At 35.8% G+C, this 23,960-nt stretch overlaps 1 protein-coding gene across 1 annotated transcript in view; it reads right to left on the bottom strand.

Annotated features, from left to right (window-relative positions):
• RUNDC3B (RUN domain containing 3B) overlaps positions 1-23,960 on the bottom strand; it is a 47,199-nt gene that overhangs the window by 14,515 nt on the left and 8,724 nt on the right. The window contains exons 3-8 of the mRNA XM_009641257.2: positions 22,374-22,507; positions 19,344-19,429; positions 15,742-15,831; positions 12,555-12,635; positions 10,948-11,116; positions 5,278-5,435 (exon numbers count right to left, since the gene is read on the bottom strand). Coding sequence (XP_009639552.1) covers positions 5,278-5,435; positions 10,948-11,116; positions 12,555-12,635; positions 15,742-15,831; positions 19,344-19,429; positions 22,374-22,507 — 718 coding nt within the window. The remainder of the gene's footprint in view (positions 1-5,277; positions 5,436-10,947; positions 11,117-12,554; positions 12,636-15,741; positions 15,832-19,343; positions 19,430-22,373; positions 22,508-23,960) is intronic.

Raw genomic sequence — 23,960 nt, 5'->3', positions numbered from 1 at the left:
ATTTATCTTGACATCATGCTCCCACAGAACTGTTGTGGCTGCCTTCAGGTGCTGCTGAGAATGTGCTGAAGGACCTCTCAAAGGCAGGATGCATTAGCCTGAGCTTGATGCAGTGCTAACATAGGGGAAAAAAAGGCCTGTGGACAGAGTACTCCAATAGTTGATGCCTACAAAATAGCGAAGCAAAAGTGACAGGCTGTGTACAACTCAGGAGTGGGAACAGGCAGAGAACATTTACTGTAATGACAGGCTTGCAGCTGAACTGCCATTTCCTGCCTTTACAAAGACATTTGTACTATCCAGATCGGAAACTGCAGCATGGCTGGATCTATGAGACAGCTGTATTAAAATATTAACAAGGAAGTACAAGCACTGTTTGGGCCTTGAAAAGACTGACCAATTCTGAAGTAACAGCCAGACTAATTAAATAAAACTAGCTTTAAGATTTGCTAAAACATAAAAAAAAATCCTAATTACACAGACAAGCTTAATACAACGTAAGACATGAGTGTCCCTACAATTTAATTTGAGTCTTATTTGTGCCACAGCCGAAGACAGAATTCCAAACACAGAAGAGTTTTCTTGAATATCCTTCCCTCCACATGCCCCTCCACAAAATACCAGCAAAAGACAGGGATTATAGGAAGAAACAGCAGAGGGAGATAAAAAACAGTGTGATATAAAATATAGCATAGCTACTGAATCTAAGAAAAACATTTCAATACATGTGATAAATTAAAACAAACAAAAAATTAAATTATTGCACCAGCTGGGACAAAGGGGCTGTACCTTCTTACATCAGGCACACCAGCCTGAAAACCTGAAAAATACCTTAGGAGGAAACCCATGTTGGTAAACATCACGCAAATCACTAATTGTCATTTCAACAAAAATCACAGCAGAAGAAAACATTTTAAAGCATACTGAGTTTTTTTAACCTTTGTATACAATACTTTCTTTTTTCCTTATCGTTTTATTTAAAACAATTTTTTTGTTAAAGCGTTTAGCTTTTAGGACATCAGTGAGTCACTATGCAGGAGATGAGTCACTGTTCAGGAAATTGATGGAATCTCTCTTGTAATCATACATCAATATTTAACATATATAAATATCAATTTCAGATGCAGGATCTGAAATTTAAAGTGACAAAGATCAGCAGAGCTTGCCATAGACACAGGTAGTGTGTAAGCCAAAAGAAAGACTAAGAATCACCCTAAGGGGGGAAAAAGCCTGTTTAAGATGAGATAAAGAGTTTTAATGCCAGGATATTGTGGGTAAACAGTTCCAGATTTTGCCCAGTCACTTCTTTGACTGAGCCAACTTGTCCTTTAAGGCAATGGTCTCCGAAGTGGGGTTTGTAAGGCAATAATTTGGGCTAGGGTAAGAAAATATTTTTTGTACTGTTAATAAACGAAAAAGAAAATAGTGTTTATTTCATCTTTATCTCATCCTTTTTAATTTCTATTTTTGTGTATGTTTTATAATGTACTTACATTAGTACAGTCATACATGTATGCAATTTATAAATAAATATATATATCTATATTGGGGGGGTGTGCTCAGAATTTTTTTACTGATGGCATGTGCAATCAAATGTCTCTCTGCTCCAAAATACATTCAACACTTCTTTGCAGGATCTTAGAGGAGGAAGAAGTGGCTGCCTCTGCAAGGTTTGAATACTCCAGGATACAGTTCCTTGATGATTTGGGATCCCTCTCTGGATACAGTTCCTTGATGATTTGGGATCCCTCTCTCACCACATTTTGAATGTTATGGAATTCAAAAAGTTTTCTTCAGTTAGACGTGCCAGGGATCACAGGCTTCTCTTGGCTGTCCTCCTGTGAGCTGTTATTTTCAAGCACCTAAGAGCTGTTAATTTAAGCACTTTAAAGCCTTAACAACTGCCCCACCATCGTCACTGTAAAAACACGCTATTTCTATAGAAGCCAAAAGCACTGTTCTCTAATGTTCGATTACAAGTCCCAGACAAAAAACACATCCCAGCGATGGCAAACATTTCTGAAGAAAGCAAATGAAAGCCAGAATTTGCCTCATCATTATAACAATTGACACCTACCACTAGGCAATCACTTCATCTGGAGATGGTGAAAATGGTAAACCAGCAAGCTGTTCTTAGAATAGAACAGAATAGTTCCAATTGAAAGGGACTTATGATTGTCTAGTCCAACTGCCTGATCACTTCAGGGCTGATCAAAAGCTAAAGCGTATTATTAAGGGCATTGTCCAAATGCCTCTTAAACACTGACAGGCTTGGGGCATTGATCACCTCTCTAGAAAGCCTGTTCCAATGTTTGACCACCCTCTCGGTGCAGAAATGTTTCCTAACACCTAGTCTGAACCTTCTCCTCGATCAGCTGTGCATTAGTTTAAACATGTCTGACTAATGATCAGGTGGTCTAGTGCAGTTTCACTTTTCTAATTCAGTTTGCCACCCGACACCTGCCAGCAAAGTGAGGCATCCAACCCCCAGATGGGTGGGCATGTTACTAAGAAATCCAATTCAGTTAGAGACACAAAAAAAATGTTACTCTTTTGTGAATAACTAATTTGATAAATTTTCAGCTTCACTATTTTCCAGATATTGGTATTCATGAGACCCATGAAATGCCTCTTAACTAAATTGAGAACTGTGTTGTTCATCGTAGTTTGGATACTCAAACGTGTGAGACAAAGTTAAGAACACTGAAAATTGTAGAACATCATTCTGCATAGCAGCTATAAAAATTATTTCCAAGTTTCACCAATCTCCTATCTCCGCATTTATTTCATGCTTTACAGCAAACTACCTTATGAAATGTGAGTATGGAAAAGTTTCTTTGTAGGTAATCTACTTTATAACCTGAAGGCCTTGTTGATCACTAGTGTTATCTGGTTTCCAAGTCAGCAACAGTAACAACTATACTTTTTTTTTTGGAGAAGCAGACCTAGACACAGTCTCAGATTCTGCCCAAATCCATTGAGAATTTATGTAAAACATTTTGACTTGCATGCCTGTGAAATATCATTTTGGAAACATCAACAAATACTTCTTCAACAGAAATCTGAAGCAGTAGAACTTGCTACCTTAACAACAGCCAGTGGAACAGAAAAGCATCATTAAAAAGAAAATATAGAATGTTTATTTATAATAGTGTCCATTACACAGCAAATGATCCTAAATCAGATCTCAAAGCGTTTTACAAACAGTAATGCAATATGCCTTGGGCAGAATTACAATCCTAAACTTGCTCTTAGCTGCCGGTAAAGAATTAAAAAAGAGTACAGCATACATTCACTACTTCAAAATACTACTAATGGTAGGGGACCAAAACACTAAGATTTGGAATTACATGAAGACCATTCTAAAACAGCTGGACCATAAAAAGCATTTGGCCAAAATGGCCAATTTGGCCTCATTACAGACATGTTAGCGATACAACATATTCTGCTGCCAGGCCACCTTTGGTCAGAATAAAGAAAAAAACAAAACCAAACCCCAAACAAACAACAAAAAAACCCAGGTATGAAAGAATGATTACAAGATGTTAATTATGGCTGCTGTTTACCATAAGAAACCTGCTAGGAATATTTCTTCCCTTCCCTCTCCCCAGTAGGTCCTAACACCCTTTAAGAAGAGTCCATCTGAGAGGCACGCTACATTCACAGCAATAACAATGCAAAATGATACCTCTCTCTTCAAATATCTGGTGTAGTCCAGGCTCCTGACTGCAGTGTCTCATAAACAGCTACACCAGAACACACTGTTGAGATACAACCGAAACTGCTCCACAATTTGAGCCTTTACATAAGAAAGCCAGTAAAGTAAAAAAAAAAAAACAACAAACCAAACCCCAGAGACCGAGATCTTTAGAACAGTCTCATTGCATATAGCTCAGCTAAAAATTAAGAGCAGGTCTGAACATTCAAAATTTCCAAGTATCAGAGTGGGTTTAAATGAGCTCATACTTCTCCCCCCCTTCCCACCTGCCCCCAGATAGTCAGGGAGACCAAAGAAGTATAACACAAATCATTAGCTATATCAGTAAGTTCAGAAAAGAACTCAATAACAGGTATCTCTCAAAAGCTTACAGGCAATCAGAAAAAAAAAAAAGAAAGACTTGGAAAACCACCTTTTTTCTTCCTCAGTTCTGAAATTGGTATAAATAAAATGCAAATGTTGTATTCCTGAGGGTTTTCATAAAATCCATTTCAAGTTCTGTTAATAAAATGATCTACCACAAGATGGGGAGAGGGGGAAGGTTTGTTTGCAAGCTAGAAGGACTTTTTACTGCATAGAAAAGACCCTTCTGGGTGGTGCCTCTGTGAGACATTAGGCAGGGCGGACCAAAGTACCCCAAAGCCATCTTTGTATTCTCTTCATCCTGGATCGTTTCAAAGGCCACAGATTACTTCCATTTTACCTCAAGGTTCACACACATACAGATTACTCCAGATACAAGGTAAAATAATTTATCTTCTATTTGTTCTGAAGAGAACAGAACATACAATTACTTCAGATGCATACTACAGCAGTCTCACAGCAATTTATCACCACACAGAAAGTCTTCCATCTATCTGGATCTTTAAACATTATCAGGGAGCGTCTCTGCAAAAAGACAGTACCTCTCTACCCAAAAGACAGGGCTGGGAGGATAAACTACCTAAGGATCATTAAGATACTCGAATATTTATCATACTAGGAGTTACATATGCTATTACGAAATTAAACCTTTTCCTGTTGTTTTAGCATTTTGCCTTGCTTTGAAGAAAGGGGGAGCAGCAAACTATTTCATCAGTTTGAATATTTTTATGACTATCAGATTAATTTCTACTGTGTCTGAGCCCCATGCAAATAAAACAGCATCTATGCAAAGAAAATAAATATTTCTTTATCCTCTCTTGCCGAACATTTTAAAAACACTGTTCAAAAGGAAGCTGCTTTCAATATTTTTTAAGGGTAGCCTGAAAGCTAGAAGTAATAAAATATAAAGAACATTTTATAAAAATGTGTTAAACATGTAAGCAAGTTTACTGTAAGCCTTCAGATTTAAAAAAAAAAAAATTATCTCAGAATTATTCTGTCTTACACGCAGTTTTCAGGGGAGCCATTTCTGAATAAAGTCTTGTCAGGAAAAAAAAAAGCTATAACCCATCAATTTCTTCAGGAAGTTTGACTTAATTCCACAGGACCAGAAGTTCTTCATATTGTGCAATTAAATAAGTTAAATAAATTAAGTAATACTGCTCTAACAACGTTTCTCCATTATACTAACTTACAACTGGTCTTGCAGTTCCACAATGATATATTCCAGCTGTTCCTTCTCCATCTTATGGGCTAGATCCATATCTTCAATTCTTTGTAACAGCAGTTTATTCTGTGAGACAGATTCAGATAGCTGGTTTTCTCTGAGTCGTACCAATTCTTCAAGGTAACCCTGGAAATGTAAGTGTGAGAAAGCCTTAAAGAACACACTATCAAAAAACCTTTTCATTATGTATGTTCACACTTTTCTGGTTTAAGATGTATACAGTTCTATTTTGGTTTTGTTGTAGTTTTTTCTTTTATTTATTTTTAAACAGACTAGTGAATTGACTTGAGATTAGCATGATGTTTCCTAGTAGGTACCAAGATCAGAACTCTACAATTTAACAGATGCAAGATGTTAGATATTGTGTAAGAAGGACAAGAGTAGAACGTATCTATATGGATCTGCATAGTTAATGAAAGGGATCCAGAATATTATAAAAAAAATCCAACAACATTTTAAAGTTTATTTGAAACCTGCAATACCACATCACACATTAAAATGACAAAAAAGTTATTGAAATAAATACTAATCTACAGTAAAGCATAAGGTAGGACAACTGGTGAAGGTCACTTCTAGTAACATTGGACATGTTCAGCTGGAATGCACACGTGCATTCATGCAATCATTTTTCCAGCTGATACTACAAAAGATATGGGGCAGTCCTAATCACACTCCAACTCCTTAGTCATCTACAAAAATCCACAATGTGAGTATTTAACAGCAGCTGTGACGGGAGGCTGGTCGCAAAGTATGTTCACAAATCTGGTTACAATACTGAGGAACTATTTCTTCTTCTTCTTCAAGCAGAGTCCTAGCTTGTCAGATGCTAGTAACTTCTTAACAATTCTTAGTTAAAGCTGGATACAATGTCTATACTGCATAAAATTTTGCACATTCGTTGAAGCCTGGGGGAAAATGTGTAACTCTTTCACAGGTGCCCACATTGAAAAAACTTTTAAAATGTAGTTTTCATAGACACAGAACAGGCATAGTCTTACTGAGTAAGAAAACAAGTTTCATGTTAACTAGTCGATAAAATGCTACTAACATAACTAATCACTACAAAGATGATTAAGAGTTTGGAACACCTTTCATATGAGAGGAAGCAGAAAGAGCTGGGATTGCTCAGTCCAGGGTTGGGAGGGACGGGAAGCAGGGGGAGGATGAAAATCAGATCAATGTGTATCAATATTTAATGCAGGCTGTAAAGAAGATGGGGTCAGACTCTTTCCACTGGCATCCAGTGAAAAGAGGCAATGGGCACAAGTTGAAATAAAGGAAACTATATAAATGTAGAAAAAAACCTTTTTTTTTTTTTCTCTATTTCTTTTTAAATGAACACTGGAACAGGTTGTTCAGACAGGCTGAAGGGTTTGCATCCCTGAGATACTCACAACCCGAAAGAACAAGGCTCTGAGCAACCTGCTCTAGTCTACGCTTTTCTGAGCAGGGGAGCTGGACTAGACAGTCTCCAGAGGTGTCATCTGACCACAACTATTCTGTGATTCTATGATTACATACAGTTCTATCCACTGAATATATTTATATTTGATAGGAATTTATTTAGTCTCAGTACAAATTCCATGGAATCTTGAGAGCTTTTCAGTATGCCTCGTTCTGCCCTGTCAAATGTTAATGTTATCTTGACTGTTAAGGTACACCTTGGAGTTCTAAGTAGTGCTTTGAAAGTACTAAATGATCCATTAGGACATAAACAAATTTCCTGCCTCCCAGAAATGTCAAACATTCTACAAAAAGATTTTAGATATGAAGCACCAGAAACAGAATACTGTGAACAGTAAATACTTCTATCTATAATGAATGGAGATGCATCATGTCACCAGAGAAAGCACGTAAAACTCCAATATAAAGAGTACACAAATAATTTAGGAGTTTACTACACAAAAGTGAGCAGTTTACACTATTTCAAAATAGGGAAGGGATAATTTCCGCATAAGTAACGAATGTGTAAACTATGACTCATTAATCTGGACAAGCGACAACTTGGAAAAGACAAACTCATCATATTTCCACAGTGGCCTGGAGAGGGCAGGAAGGAAGTGACTGTTCATCATTTTTTAAAATACAAGAGCTAGGCACCATGAAACAAAGCTAGTAGGAGCCAGATTCAAACAACAGAAAAGGAGGTGGCTTTTCACAGAACAGATGGTAGATACACAGAATGCTTTGCCAAAAAAATGATTTGCATGCTAAAAATTTTCATGAGGTCAAGAGGACATTTGACAAGTCTTTGGAAGAGAGATCCATCACGGGCTACTAAACAGACAAACCTTATCAGCTTCAGGAAGTCCTTGAGCTGATAGGCATTGGCCAAGAAAGTATTAGAGGAAAAACAGTACAAACACACTTGCTTTCTTTTTGTTCTTTCCTTCATATCTACTTTGGGCAAGCATCCAAGATAGGATAGTATGATAACCAAGGATTACTTGGTCTAAACCAGCATAGCATTGTTGATCCAACAAAGCAATGCTAGGATTTACCTGGCTAAAATAATACCTGACCCTATCCTACCATTTAAACAACTCAGAAGATACAGATACCTTTACCGTAGCTGAAATCCAATCGCTTGTCATATTGTGACCCTGGTAAACTTCATTCACCTTCATTCATTAATGACTGCACATACTTATTTAAGAGGGACAAAAGGAATTTATCATTGTTTACGCAAAGTTAATAACAATAGAGCAAAAGAAGGATCTATAAGACTTACTCTATCAGTTACTAAAAGTACTTTATTTTTAACTTGGTCATCTTGTCACAAACATCCAGTTTTCCAACACACAGAATGTCAGAAAGCCCCTTTGAAAGAAAACACTCTGTCTCTGATTAACTGGTACCTACTACACTGTGTGCAACTTGATTGTTACTGCAACTTACTGCCATGAAAAAAGGAAGGAAAGAAACACTCAGGAAAGGAATTCTAGTCCATAGTCCATCAAAACCCTTAATGGTCATTTGTTCAAGTTATAATAGAACAGATGCAGTATAGTTGAAGTGAATTAAATAAAAATTTGGCAGGCACATACCAAATGAAAATCAGACAATGGAAAAATTTTCTGTCTGTGGGAATAAAAAAAAAAATTATTTTGCTGCTGCAATTGTCAAGTAGGCATTCTAAAGGAGGACAATGAGGAAAATGTCAACGGCTGTCAGAGTAGCTGTCATTTTGAAAACTGTATTAAATGCACCAAAGTTTTCAAAGAGTTATCATAGTGTGACTAGTGTGACTCACTAAAATAGTAATGCTCAAAAATTTGAAATACTAAGTATTAGATCAGCGAATAACTTCCCACGGAATAGAAATGTTTCTGGATCTTAGGCTCATGAATAAACCAAAACCTCCACTTGCTGCTACAGCCACTGAAGATTTTTCTGCTTTTGTAAACTACCTAGTGATTCTGGCTAATGGATTTGGACATTGTATTTCAATATTGCTTCTACAGATGTCTGTCACAACTTTGATGGGGTATTCTTCATGACGTATCTTTGGAAATGAACCACCTGGATGCACCAAGGAAAATAAACATCTACCTACTGTGATCTCATCAATGCTTCTCCAGAGACAATGACACTTTCCTCATTAAACTCCAAAATATTATATGATGTTTGGGGCGGGGGGAGGAGAGTGGAGTTCAAACTGATCCTATGTTTTTGTCTGGACACAAGGATGAAATGCTGTCTTGAATACATTCTTGTGCTTCAAGGACCGTTGGGGTGGGAATGGTTTTAATTTTGTTTCTGTATTTCAAGAGATTCCTTTTGAATGGTACATTTTGATTTACAAAAGTAGGGGAAATGTCCTCTGTACTGCAGAGAGCCCCAAGAAACACAAGTTCTTTCCATATGGAAAGTGATACTGCACTGGCTGAAAAAATCATACCGGTAACCTGGATGCCAACATTTAAGGTCATATTTAAAAAGCGATTAGACTAAGAGAACAAAAATAGAAGAAATAATCGTATATATATTTTTTAAAAAATACCTCCCACATGCAAGTCTGACTTTTTCACTGCTATTTAGAAAAACTTTAACTAGGTTTTCTCACATGCATTGAAGTAAACCAACTTTGAGTCTACCCTTTCTGTATTAAGACTGGCATTTAGCAATCCATAGCGACATTTACCCTAATGAACTGAACATAGCCAGGACTCCTCCTCAGGTGCATTTTCTCAATCTGGCTATATCTATACTAAAACTCAAGTCCAAAGGACCATGTCTGAAGTCATACTGGTTATTTGGAATGATCACTGACACTAATTCACAAACCATGATCTGAAATAATCTTGGGAGGGTGCTAGCTGTCCCAAGCCAAAACCATAACAACAATCATTCTTATAATTAAAATATACGTGACTGAGTTGGTACTAGGATGTGGGCCCCAGTTAATGTACTGAGTCCCAACTGGCAGAAGACCCATTCTAGATCCCATCTGACCCTCTCTTTTTTCTTCTTTTTTCTTTTTAATCTTTTCATTCTCAGTACAGTGAAAACTAGAAAGGCAGAGAGATACTTTTGTGATTTTAATGCCCTAAACTAAGGGAAGTAATTAAACTTCCAAGCACCCTTATGTAGGCCCAGCCTTTCATATGGTTTACTGTGTTCAGAGTTTCACCAAAACCAAATTCTGACATTAGGAAAAAAGGATACTAACAATACTGATAAAGTTCTTTAAAAACATTAACCATTTGTCTTTCATTTTTCTTCCCCTTCATTTTTCCTGACCTCTCCTTTCTTTTTCTGTGCACTATTTTGTCAGTGTCTATGAACACACTTCCCCCTTCTTTCTGTCACTAGCTAATATGCATCATTTTTTCTATAGTTGTAATATGCTGTTATGAAAAACTGACAAGCACTTTGCTTTTAAAACTACTAAAATGCTAAAAAGTTTGGACATATACTTCACTTCACCTTTAATATACAGTACTTTGGGTGGTAGAAGATGAACCTAGCTTTGGTTTCTATAACAACATCCAATATGCTACCCAAATTATTAAAATCAAATCCAAACACTTTTTTTTTTTCACATTCTAGTTTGGAGCAGGTCTTAAAACTATATATTTTCTAAAAAAGTATCTCAGTATCACTGGGAAGATAGTTCTGCTTTTCATTCCTAGATGGATTACTTTGCTGAGCATTTTTGTTTACCATAAGACTAAATGTTAAAGTTTAACATCATTATCATTATAAAAGCCTTCAACTGTCAGTCTAGCTATATCAATAAAGTTCTGTGGCCTCTAAGGAGGACTAAAATCATGTAGACAGTCATGCTTACTTCAAGCTCATAACCTAACAGCTTCAGAACTACACTGCCTGTAACTCAGATTGGAAAAAGGAGCCAAGACTTCTACATTAGATTGTGAAATCTAATCTCTGAATTATGATGATGATGATTATTATTATTCTCTTTCTCTGCTCCCCAAACCTCTTTTCCCCTCAAATTAAAGAGCAAAGATACTTAGGTACACTGAGGATCATAAAATTGAAGACCATTTACACGAAGCTAAATAATATTTAATATATTTTTCTGCCTTACTTAAATGGCTATGTCACCAGTTGCCTGGTGATGAGCTTTGGCTCCATCACCACCACCACCCCCCCCCAAAAACTAATCTTTTACCTTCTGTTCCAATGCAAGCCGGTACTTCTGTTCTACCCTTTTGCATTTGTTGTACCAACTGTTTTCATCTGTGATGAAAGGAGGACCAATGTTCTCTGGAGTGCTGCCTTCACTGCCACTACTGCCCAGCGTTCTTAGCTCTTCTTCATCACTGCTGATGCTGTCAGAACTGAAGGATTGTATTTATTAGCCAAAAGAAAAGCTGTGTTTGTAAAAATGCAAATTTCCCTTGAAATTAAAGCACCATGGTTCTTAAAGATATCTAAAGCTCTGTAAACCAGAAAGAATCTAAATGTTGGGATAGATAACCAAATACAACTTATATTTCAAGCTTTTATTTGCACAGAAATTTAAAGAACAGGCAAAGATCTGCCTGTGATCTTAGTCAAGTTGTTTTAGGCAAGTCAGATAACTGTATGTGGGATACTCTCCTGGAATACGAAGGACCAATGCATTACAATATGCTACCTAAGGAAATGGTGACTTAATCTTTCCCTTCACAAATTCAGGGCAACAGGTAGTATCTGAAAATAAATTGTATTTGTTTCTAAAAATGCAGAAAAATAAAAAAGTGATTGGCGTTATGCTAAATCACGATAAATTTAAATGAGAATGTATAGTTATGGTTATAGCGAAGATCATGCGCCTGTTATTTCACAGAAAATAACTATCTCCCTACACAGTATTCAGATTCATTGTTAAAATATCTCCATATCATCCAGAATGATGAGTATGTCAGTATGGCAGAGAATTCAGACATCTGTCTCAGAGAAGAATTTTAATTTCTCCCAATATGCATTTGAAATCTTCCCTTACAACTACGCTTTCCACCACATTAAGAGCATTTACTAGTTTAAGTAGCGATTTCTGCAACCCCATGGACCCTGCTGTGATGCAAATTCTGCTTTAACTGAACCATGCAATCTGTCATTAACATGTAAGCTAATAAGAACTTCAAGAGAATAACTAGGATGTTTCATGTTCAATTGTACATCTTCAAGACTATTCCTAACTCCCAACAGCTTTCTTCATTTTGGCAAACTGAATAATACAACACATCCCATTAATTTCCATGCTTTTTGGAGATGCCAAATTGGTATCTGATCTGTCAGACAGTGATAATTCTTTTCATTATTAATCATATGGCTGATCAGAGGAGCTAAATGTAGCTGGAAGGTCAGACTATATACGCAACTGGTCATGATTTTCTATTATGTGCTAGCTGCTCACACTGCATGCTGCTTATCTGTCATATCTTACCGTTTACCAGGGCATATCTAATTTTTAATAACTACTTTTAAATATATGGCTACACAGAAAAGGCCCAAGAGAAAGGACAACTCGGTCTGGTGATCTTCAAAGGAAACAAAATATTTGTTTCCTGTTGAACTGTGATTCTAATCCAAGTAAACAAAGTTAGCATGACTTGCTCTGATGAGTCATGTAATAATTCCATCAGTCTGAAAAAGCAAGGTAGCTGAGTGTAGAGGTTTGTATTTAAATATGGATATTTTTTTGAATGGGAAATGAAAAGTAAGAGGCTCAGTATGAAGTAAAATTTTGCCAATGAAATAAAATTTAAAAAGTAGCGTAAAGATAAGAAGTACCTTTGTGTGAACTTCAAGTACGGTGTATAATCTATGACAGCTGGAAAGCTGCCATCCAATCCCTCACCCTTCAGACAAAAACTGATAAAACAGAGAAATAATGAAAACATTATAACAAGAAAATTAAATTACAGTGACAGTTGAATCTTATCATTGTGAAATTTGATTTTTCTTAATTTTTGGTAGTATGAAAGGCCTACAGTATTTAACACTGAAACCCTACTCAGCCAAGCTAGACTGTTTAATATTAAATGAGAGTCACTGGCAATATTATACGATAATGAAAACCCCAACAAACAGAAATTCCACATAATCAGGGAATAAACCTTAATTTTTAAATATTCACTTTTATTCTGAAAATACAGATGGATTGCAAGGGAATAACAGGAAAAGGAAAGTTAGCTGAAGCAAGAGAAACAGAAAGGCTATGCATGAGGCTTGGAATCTTCAGTATTTAAGCTCATTTAAAGTGTTTACAAAGTGCTTATGTAACCATCCTACTAACTTTAAGTCAAAAATCAGTTCTCAAAAATATTTCAGAGTCTTTCTCCTTTTAGATACTTTCTGGTGTTGGGCTGCAGGAAGATGAGGAACACTAATAAAACTAACTTTCAGAAAATGTTTTTAAATGGCTGTAGCTTTATAAAGCTCTCATCTACACTGCAGTCTTTTTGTACTGGATATAAAAGATTGTATTTGAATCACGTTTAATTATCAGAGAAGTGACAAAATTAATTATGCTTCCACAAGCCTCATATTGCTCACTCCTCCTATCTCTGTCATCAAAAACCAGTTTCTAGTAAGACACAGCTTTTGCTAACTTAATTGCAAAGTGCCATTTTTGACAACACAGTCACTTAAATGGTACTTGGGAAGTACATCTGAAGGGTTTTTTTTTTTCTCTAAGAAGAGAAAAGCAAAGAAAACAACAAAAAGCACCCCTGCAAACCCACAATTGTTTTAAGCAGACACATAATTCCACATTGCTGTGAGGGGGAAAAAATATTTGGATTCTGTTCTCACCTGCGTTCCCCCATCCCCACCCCAAATTCTTATTTACAGTTCCACATAGAAAAGCCAGTCAACATTTATAAGAGACTGTTTGAACTGAAAAAACCAAAAATCTCAAATATAACATGCAAAGCATGGCTACAGCTTCTCAGCCATTCAAACCACAATACTACAAATTATACGTGGCACAATAAAAATGCTCCTGTAGCACTATGTTCCTATTTTGCCCAGAAAATTTCTAGGCTCTTAAAAGCTACATCGACAAAAATTTAGATGTCTCCAGCAAGAACCATTCATTACTCTGAATACTATTAACAGATGCCTATAAAAATGCTTATATTAGAAATCAGAGAGCAAAAGAAGAGCAAGAACACTCATAAAGCAAAGCTCTCATACCAGTAGTACGTATCACTGAGGCTTATGCGAGACAAACACAGTCAATTGATGATTATTTATGTGAGGTTTTACATACTGCAGACCTGCTCTTGCTATGCTTCTTATTCATGTATAGCTATAGTCCTTCCGAGTGTCGTGCTAATACAGAAGCAGTTTAATCTCATATGGTGTAAAGCTTAAACTAATAAAATCTGGTAAGACTTGAATTTGCTGTACACAAGGCTCTCTCACCACCCTGCAGCATGCTTTCTTTTCCCAGAACATATGTTGAGGATGCAGTTAAGCCAATGTAATGACTAAATGCTGGCAAAAGAAGCTATCTTGCGTTTTCAACCTCTCCCTCCCCATTTCTTCTTTCTTTTTTGGTTTTTTTTTTAAAAAACCCAAACAACCAGACATTCCCTTTCCCCTCCTTACAGTGGTATCGGCACTTATCTGACTCCATAATGAGCTAGTTCAGCCATCAAGACCTGAATTTTTAGGTTTTTTCCCCTTTAGCATCCAGTTGCAGTTCCACAGGCAGCTGAACTACATGCTCACTGCCACCAGAAAGAGAAGATGTAACTCAATCCTTTTTATTCCTTCTCTTCTCTAAGCCTTATAGTCCCATCATATCATCTCTGCCACTGATAAGAAGCTTCGATGTACCAAACTAGCTAACAAAAGAACTATCCTGTCTTCTTACTGGGTATTTTTTTTACTCTTTAACAAGTTAAGCTGGCTCACAGAGAGGTCCAACAAGCTTCAAAACTGGTATAAGGGTACATAAGCAGGAGCAAATCTCCAAAGGCCTTTTGGCAACTGTCAATCACTCAGTGCATCCAGTGAGACTATGTGCTGTTTTCTGCCAGTTTATCTCCTAAACTGGTTTATGACAAGCATTAATGCTGCCGCGGGGTAAATATTAACAGTGGACTGCCAGAAAACTGGAGAAAAGCATTATGACTTTCCTTTTCCCTATGCTGTACTATGATGAAACCCTTCTCCAGTGGCTCTGTATAAAGCTAAGTGGGCCCAACCAGGCGTATTAACAGGGTCTTGCACCAGCCAGGTTTGATCTTTTCATAGGCACTCTGGTCTTTATAACTTGTTGATGTTTTTTATATATGTATACAGACATATATACACACACGAATATGTTTTTTACATTATCCAGGGTGTGCTTGCACCTTCATTACCCCAAAACACAGAGTTAATCATATAACAAAGCACACAAAAGTCCACCTAGAGATCACAAAGATAAATTCATGTATTCTGATGATACTTTGCAGTTTGGCTGCAGTTAATTATAACACAAATTAATATTAAACAGACATTTGTAGGTTAAGCTTTTAAAAATCTAGAAGTGCTAAAGTTAAATATACCTACACCTTCTATGTAATGTATGCAGTTACAATGGTGTCATTGAGTACCAGGGCATAACCATGTACTTAATTACACAGTTTTCCTTACAGTTTAAAAATAACTTCAAAAGATTCAATTGTCTGTAAGTTTCACTTAATAGGTTTGAAATACCTTCTGCAATTATACCTCTGATTGCTTTCAGGATTTTAATATCTGAAAGAAAGACCTTGTAATAATGCAGCTATAGAAACTATGGCACAACTTTGTTCTTATCTAGAAGAGCTGTTCAAGATCAATCTTTCTCCCTTCCTCTCCTCCCCCCCACCTAAGTTTTGTGTCTCAAACTATCAAGGGAATCTAACAATGTTTTCCATAATATGTTGATATATAAGTACTTTCCCTGAACATTTTGTTTTGAAGCATGCAAATATAATACCTGAAATCAATTGCATTGAGTCCCAACAGCATACCAGCAAGCATATTTGCTTCTTCACCAAGAACAATTGCTCCATCCTCATAAAATCTCCTTCAATAAAAAAGAAATTAGTTCAGTTAATACCATTTTCTCTCAAATAATAGTAGGGTTTTCCATAGTTAACAGAAAACTGGAGAAATCCAGTTTAAATAAAAACCAACTCATGTGAACCCCAAGGGCATTCATGTTTCACTTCAAATAAAGCAAACCAATACACTGCACAGCACAAAACACCACAATCTTGGAGCACATAAAAATTTAGACAGAAGCAAAAAGAATTTACAATATTAGCCCTAAGAAAGAATAGAACAGGATGGACAAAATGCAAAGAAAATGATGAAGATATCTTATACTTTACTGCTGAAAGGAAGAATTTGTGTCACATACATAAAAAAAATTATTCTACCCTATTAAAAAAAAAGTTTTCTCTCACAATTGTACTTGCAGGCTCTTTTAAAGTTCAGCATTCATTCTTCATTCTTAGTACTTGATTATTTTTTAAAAAAATATTTTCACAAATCAGCTATTTTCCAGGTAGCATACTTTTCTAAAATACTGCATGCTGGGAATATGCATGCTTCAGCCAGTTACTCTAAGATTTAAAATTTTCATTATTTGAAGGAGGACTATTTTGTTAACACCATTTTTTGTTGTAAAACACCAGTTGGCCAAAACTTTAAAACTCCATGGCTTGATCTCAAAATACACTACACATACCCTGGTATATGCAGACTTGTGAAGGCTGCTTGAGAACAGTGACCAATAAAACAACAATTTTAAAGTCTGCATTCCCTCATGACCTCCCCGATTCTCTTCCATTTATTATATTTTCTCCTCCCAACTACCACAGAAGCTTCCAGACAGAAATGTTCCATGCACAGGGCAGGCGAATAGGACCTGACATTGCCATGCATGGCCTTGTGAAAAAGGCATTTAGTCCATTTAGCAAAGCAGTACACAACTTCAATTTCTGTGTTAAAGGAGTCTTGGCAGCAGCAGAGGCAGAAGGGTCACTAGAATTCACCTGAGTGTTACATGTGGAAAGAGGGAAACCAAGAGCTGTTGAGTACCAAAGGCAAGGTTGAAAGGTCACTTACCAGAAACTGAGATGCATAGTCCACCTACACATTCTAGCAAGAAGGTGCCAGGTTATTGAATGCAACCTATCTTTCAGACAAATACCAGCAACACTGCCCTACCAAAAGGTCTATCCATTTTAAGAACTGCATGAGAGCATTGGGATGGCTCAGAGTTCAAGTTGGCTGCATGGCAAACATCCAGAAAAGACATGTTTTAGGGCACAGCTCCAAAGACTGAACTGTGTTACAATGCACGCTGTCAGAAGTTCCAATTTTCCAGTTTCATAACAGACATCCATTTGCTATAAGGAAATGAGTTGTCCAAGACCTTGGATGTTCTCAGTGGAAGCAAGAAATCTGGAAGACTTCCCTAGGGAAAACAGAGCTTATAGGCCTGACACTGAGGCTATGATGTACAGACTCAGCTCTCTACCCCTCTGCCTTCAGGAAAGGCACCAGGAGGCTAAACTGGCCACTGGTTGAGACAGAATACTGAGCTAGAGGGACTTTACAGTCGATTCAGTACAGTTACTCTTGTTTGTGAACTAACAGCAATGCTCCCAGTACAAGCTGATTACAAACTGGCATTTGTAAAATCACTGCCAGGTACCACTCTGTACTGTGGTCAGTTAATCTTGTAAAACGATGCCTAGGAAGTAACCACACAAAAAAGGCAGGGAATACTTGTAAGGGTGAGACACAGATGTTAGTCTGACAATGGCAACGTTTCTTAAACCAGCTACCGTAATCCAGCTGAAACAACAGTCCCCTTGGAAAACTCACAGATTTTCAGTGTTATGCAGTTGACATCTCACAACAAAACAGTCTACTTTAACTTAAGAGTCTGTGCTGACCAATTTGTTAGAAAAATAATCACGTGCCCATGCTTAATCCAACCCCTTCCAAGTACAATATGCAGATCCAGCACTAAAAATGTGCTGCTTTATTAAAGGACTAGCCCTAAGATCAGGCACCTCAACACAACAGCAAGGTTTAAAAAGAGCTAGCAGTATGACAGACGAATCACATATTGCACATACACATGTGTAACATATGATTCCTATAGTTTGTATAGATAATTATTAAATATACATATAGCACAATACATAATTCAAAATGCTAAATAAATGGTGGAAAGCATCACCAAAAAATCAGGCCACTTATTAGGTATCCAAAATTCCACTCAGGAAAAGAGAACATGTCCATTATTGCTAGTGGATTTGAAAGCCACGCTACCAAGATCTGAAACTGTAACTTTTGTTTCCATGAGATGTATTTAAAATATTACTTCAAAACAAACTTTGCACTTACTATGTTTGGAATGCAAGAGAGGTTGTTTCCAAAAGCTATACCACTGAAAGAACATTCAAATATATGAAACATTAACATGTTTAAATAAATTAATTTGAAACTGCTAATAAAATAATATCACTGTTACCCATTTGCAAACAAACCACGCTACCAAACGGACAAAGAGTGTCTTTTCAGTTTGAGACAACATGAGAGAATCTTTTCCAGAAATTTTTGTTTTGTGAGCTTCTTATCTACTGTAAATGCAAGCAAATCTGGGTAAAATAAAGATGACAGGTCTGGAAACTTCAATAAAATGGCATGTTTACCTAGTTGTGTTTCAAAGTCACCTTAATATTGGCAAAATATATGGAGATCTGCGGACAAATAGTATTACACACAGAAACAATATTCTAAATGAACAGAAGTCCTTACAGAGAAAATTTGTATTGCTTAAATAGTCCATTCAGTCTAACACTTTTAGAGTTCAAATCAGGTACCACAACATGTTACAGACTCACTCATATTTAAATGGCTTAATCATAAACCTACAAGACACACTTGTTACAGGATAAAGCATCATGTAATAATCACATTATCTAGAACCAGCCCAAAACCGCCAGAGTATTTTCTATCACAAAGCATATTCTTGTCCATAATGCGTTTTACCATGAGAAGGTACAAAAAAAATCTGTTGCACATTTTTGATATTACATCAAGAATCCTAGCTATGCCTGATCACTAATTCCGTTCTTCTATATTTCTCAAAAGTTTCCTGGAATTCTCTTCCTTTCTTCTTCAAGAAAAGTTCCTACAAAAATTATTTTTTACTAAGTCTCTAGGGTTTTCTGTCAACTATACCTAATTTTGAAAGGAACATCTTCTATCCTTATCAGGCTACAATTTCAGAATTAGTCCCTTCTTTAGAGAGGTTTTCTTCTCTTTTGACCTTTCAAGAATTCCAGACTTACTTCCACATTTTTAAGATCACAAAGAGATATTCAGTTTTGCAGTTTTACCTCTGCTAAAATCCAATCAATTGACACAGACTCCAGATATCTTTTACTAGGTTACAGCTCTTTTACTAGTGACATCCTTTCCTGTACAAATCAAGTGAAACATTCACTTTCAAACCTAAGTCCGTCACCTAAGCAACATTTGCTAAAATATTGCAAAAATAAAAGTCTTAGAGACCTGGTTGTTTTGAAGTCTCTCAGAGCTGTGGAAATATATTCAGACAAATGCTTTTCCATAAGTGCTACTCTGATCCAGGCACGACCCTGCAAGAAGAAACAGATATCAAATATTTAAGTATTATAGAATGAAACACTTAATTTTACATCTGAAAATGAATACAGTTGATCTACCTGGGTGAAATGAACTGATTAATAAAATTACCACTAAAAAGAAATTGTTGCTAAGAGGTACTTCAATATAGAATATTTCGAAATAGAAAATGCTTGATTTAATTATATACTCCAGCCTTTTGAAAATCTCATGTGCATAAGTGTTAGCAGATCAGGGCAGAAAGCTTTTCATTTTAAAGTCAATGGTGTTGGAAGCATCCAATCAGTTCCACTGTAAAGCAGCAGTAACTTACCCTCAAGGTGATTTAAGAACTAATTCTCTGTGTTCATTAAAATATTTGTGGGATCAATAAAAAAATTGGTTTTTAAATTTGGTGACATATTTTTATTATGTAATTTGCATAAATTATTTTTTCCCCTCAGTAAGGATGTTATTATAGAAGGTGCACATAACATACAGGAATAAAATCAAATCAGAGAGGCCTAAAACTTGTACTCTAAAAGTAAAACTTCGTTCAAACAATTCTATAAACAACAGCAATAGCTTCAAAAATAACCTTTAGGAATGTATGTTGCATTATGTTTACAGGTCTAGTGCACAGGATTGTAGTTTACAAGAAAGAGACATTTCAAATGGCTGCCATAGTTATGTTCGTCATTTTGAAAACACCAGGAACATTTCTTGTAACCCATACAAACTTACAAAGAGTTATGTAAGAAGACATCTTTCTGCTTAATATATTTGGTGCTTATTGACATCTAGCTGAAAGTCACTACAAACATTCTACCAAACTCACCTGTAGTAGATTATAATCCTGCTTTTAATTTATATAGACCTAGATAAAACTAAACTTACAATGAGATAGGCAGATGCTAAATAACAACAACAACAAAAAAATTGCTTTCATAAATACCAACAACACAGCAAAAACTTTAATGTAGAATGCACTAAAATTAAAAGGATGGTTATCTGGATATCTGCCTTTATGTTGCAGTTATTTAGAACATGAGTGAAACAGCCAAATCCTGCTGCTGCTTAGCTGACACCTAAAGCCTAAACCCCACTTTCACTGGAGCTGCAAACTAGCACTGGCAAACCCTTATTAACAGCTTCTAGGCTGAAGCAGACACCCATTTGGACCATGAGTAAAACTGATGCATACCACTGGTATCTGTGTCAACGAGCCTCCAACCTTTTCAGGTATGGACATCCAAAATACTCCCACATGCACCTTTAAAAATGCAACACTGCTTTCCTTACTTGCTGCACAAATTAGCTTCTTTGTTTGCTATTTGGCATGGAGTTTTCCACAGAGTAAAAGAAAATTTTAAGTATTTGAGAAAATAGCTTTGCATCTTATTATCTACTGAATTTAAATATTCATATCTATTAAAAATCTTGGAATTCAGAATGCAAGCAATATAATCATCAGATTCTAGAACACTAGTCTCTCCAGAAAATATTCGGAAATAAGTTCTCCAAATTATCTGAACTTCCAGATCTCAACATAAGCAAGAAGAAAAGATGCATGACTTAAATGATCAGTCTACTACTCCAGTACATTGGAGTGCTAGGAAGAGCATGTAATATTCTGGACAGGAAAACCATTCAATAGATTTTTCCCACAGAATCTCAGGTGTTTCAAAGCTTTCATACAATTTACAGATAGTTTACTATATAAAATTTAAAACTCAGTATATACAAAAGAAGAAAAGGAGCAACAGTATACATAGCAAATAAGCTGTTCTGCAATACTATGGATCATCAGAATGGCTGCTCAGACATCTACTAGATTCATGGTGCTGCCTGATCTAAGAATCATCTTATTTAAGAAAATTGTAGTTGCATAAACACCTGTAATTTAAATTGTATTAACCACGGTCATGACCCTGAAAAAAGCCTACGAAGTTTTGTATATAACAAGCTAAATATTTCCACTTCACCAACTGTGAATAATCCAGAGTATAATAAAAATCTGGAACCACAGGATTTTTAAAATGGCCATGGCACAAAGTTTGGTGACTTGTTCAAACAACTGATTCCAGTTCATTTAGGAATAAAGTTAAGAACATTAATTTGTGCATCCTTTTATACTACTTACACTTTCAGGTCAGAAGGTTCTCAGTTATCAGTCAAGGCTGCTTTACACAGAAATACAAACTATTGAAAAGCATTCCCATCTAGTAAAAAGAACATGTAATATCTGTCCAACAGTATTTTCTTTAAGGTGTTGGCCTATGTTGTCTCACACTATTAAGTTTTAATGATAGGTCATTTTAAAGCTTATTCTTACTCAGTTCATATGCATATAAACACATTAAATTGTTACTTCCTTAATGTTTCCATCGTAAATACAATCAGGAAATGTGTTGTCATTTCTATATAGATCCTTTAAAATGATGGATCTTTATTTGCAAATAAATCTATTGAAGGTTTCCCGCACAGTTACACCAACAAACTCAAGAGCTGATAGCAACTTTTCTATTAGTGCATAAGTTATATACAAAACAAAATTATACTTAAGTTAGGGGAAAAAATACCAAATTTCTACAATTTTAAAGTAATATTTGTTAAGCATGACCACATTAACTTAATTTCTCTCAACATAATGCATTTTCAAAAAATTATGCAAATTCGAAAATGCGAAGGCAGTAATTTAAAATACAACATGCACACTGAATAGAGAATTTGAGATTTATTCTACTGAATAACATGAACTTAAAATGAAACACAGGCTTCAAGTGTTTTTTTAAAAAATAAATATTTACTAGGTACATATAAAAATAATTATTTCAAACAATGATAAATTTTGTGGGGCAAGCTTAGTAATATGTTTTTCTTCTGGGTACAGAAATGTCAGCTATATTTTACATAAAAATGTAATACAAAAGTAAATTTGACCTTTCTCTTCCCTACCTTAGCTCTAGAAGAACCGACATTCTCCATGTTCTCAATACTGCAGATGCAATTGTGAGAGACTTTTCGGCAAGCTACTCGAATGTAGTCCCAGAAACTACGAGGACTTTCATAGCCGAACCAGGTGATCTGACCTTAAATCAAAATACAAGATATGTAAAGATTTATGAACCTCCCTCTCTGCTTGTTGGTGATAAACATAATTAAAATACTTCCCTATAGGTTGCCTGCACTGACAGGATTTTGTAGTAGCAAATCCATAAATTCCTACTGAAAACTGGCTGTAGAACAGGTGTAAAAAAACCCCAAACTTACATTATGCAGCTCACCCTGGTTTGAAACTGATGCACAAAAAGAAGTTTGGGGCTTTTGTGTACATATGTGTATTCTGTCGTTTTTTTCCTTGTTAGTATGTTATAATAATATGCAAGCGTTCTTCAGGGGACTCTTAAATCACAATAGAGCACACACTGTTGTGTGTGGTATGATGCAAGAAGTATTTCTGTTATTTGTTTTAGGTAGTACCGCATGTTTTCACCAATACAGTCAAAGAGACTTTTATTCTTTAAAAAAAAAAAATTTATATATGTATAAAAGACAATTGTTTGCTATGGTAGTGTTAGCTTTACCTTAGGAGCAGATTGGAATTTTTCAAAATGTGCTTTCATTGAAGGAGAAATTGATGCATGATCAAAAAAGTTGTGCAGTCACAATTTATTTTGAGTACACACAGAACATTCCTTGGGAAGTTGACCAAAATCAATTGAGCAAATCAGTATCTCTTCATAATTTTTTTTCCAGCTTGGAATGTATTGCAGTTAGAAAACAAAAGGCAAAATTACACACTACTTGCAACCACTCCACACTAAATAAACTTCATCACAGATACAACAGTTTAGCCCCATTTTTCAGACTGAACAGCATACAACTGCAAACAGGTATGTAAAAAGTAAGATGAACATTGCCCTCTGGTGACTGCCATTATCACGTACGTGCAAAACCTTTTCTCCATTTAAAATGAAATTTTATTTTAAGCTAACTTTATTTTATTTCAAGTTTTGAGTTGTACTTCTGAAGCTTTACTAATTTATCAGAAAGACTTCTAATTCTTTTGCTGTTAGAAAGCTCAGATTTCAAGAAAGAATATATTAAACTGATATTGCAAATCATACATACTGAAAATAAAACACCAAAATACAATGACAAGGATATTTTCATCTAGCATGACTTATCTTAGCTCCATGCATAGCCAGAGCAGTGTCAAGGATCCCCCTATGATTTTAAGAAATTCAAGTGGTGCAGTTTTTTTTCCCTAGAGGGTGCATTTAACTTGACTTTGTGGCTCATCTGCTTACTTCGCCACATGGATTTATTTATTAAATTCAAAGCTTGATAAAAGACTTAGATTAAAAAAAAAAAAGGCAGGAAGAATTAATATATACTACACCATATGCCAAAGAAAAAACAAAATCCCAAGGTGCTTCAGTTACTGTAGATTCAGATCTTCTCAGCTCTCAGGACTAAAACAAAGGAATTTCCATGAGCTAAATGCTCTTATCAACTTAGACTCTTTGTTGGAATGCCTAG

The sequence above is a fragment of the Egretta garzetta genome, unplaced genomic scaffold (assembly GCF_000687185.1).
Source record: "Egretta garzetta isolate BGI_Z169 unplaced genomic scaffold, ASM68718v1 scaffold30, whole genome shotgun sequence".
Lineage (NCBI taxonomy): Eukaryota > Metazoa > Chordata > Aves > Pelecaniformes > Ardeidae > Egretta > Egretta garzetta.
Note: the sequence above shows the minus strand (reverse complement) of the source record. Positions and strands in the feature narration are given on the sequence as shown.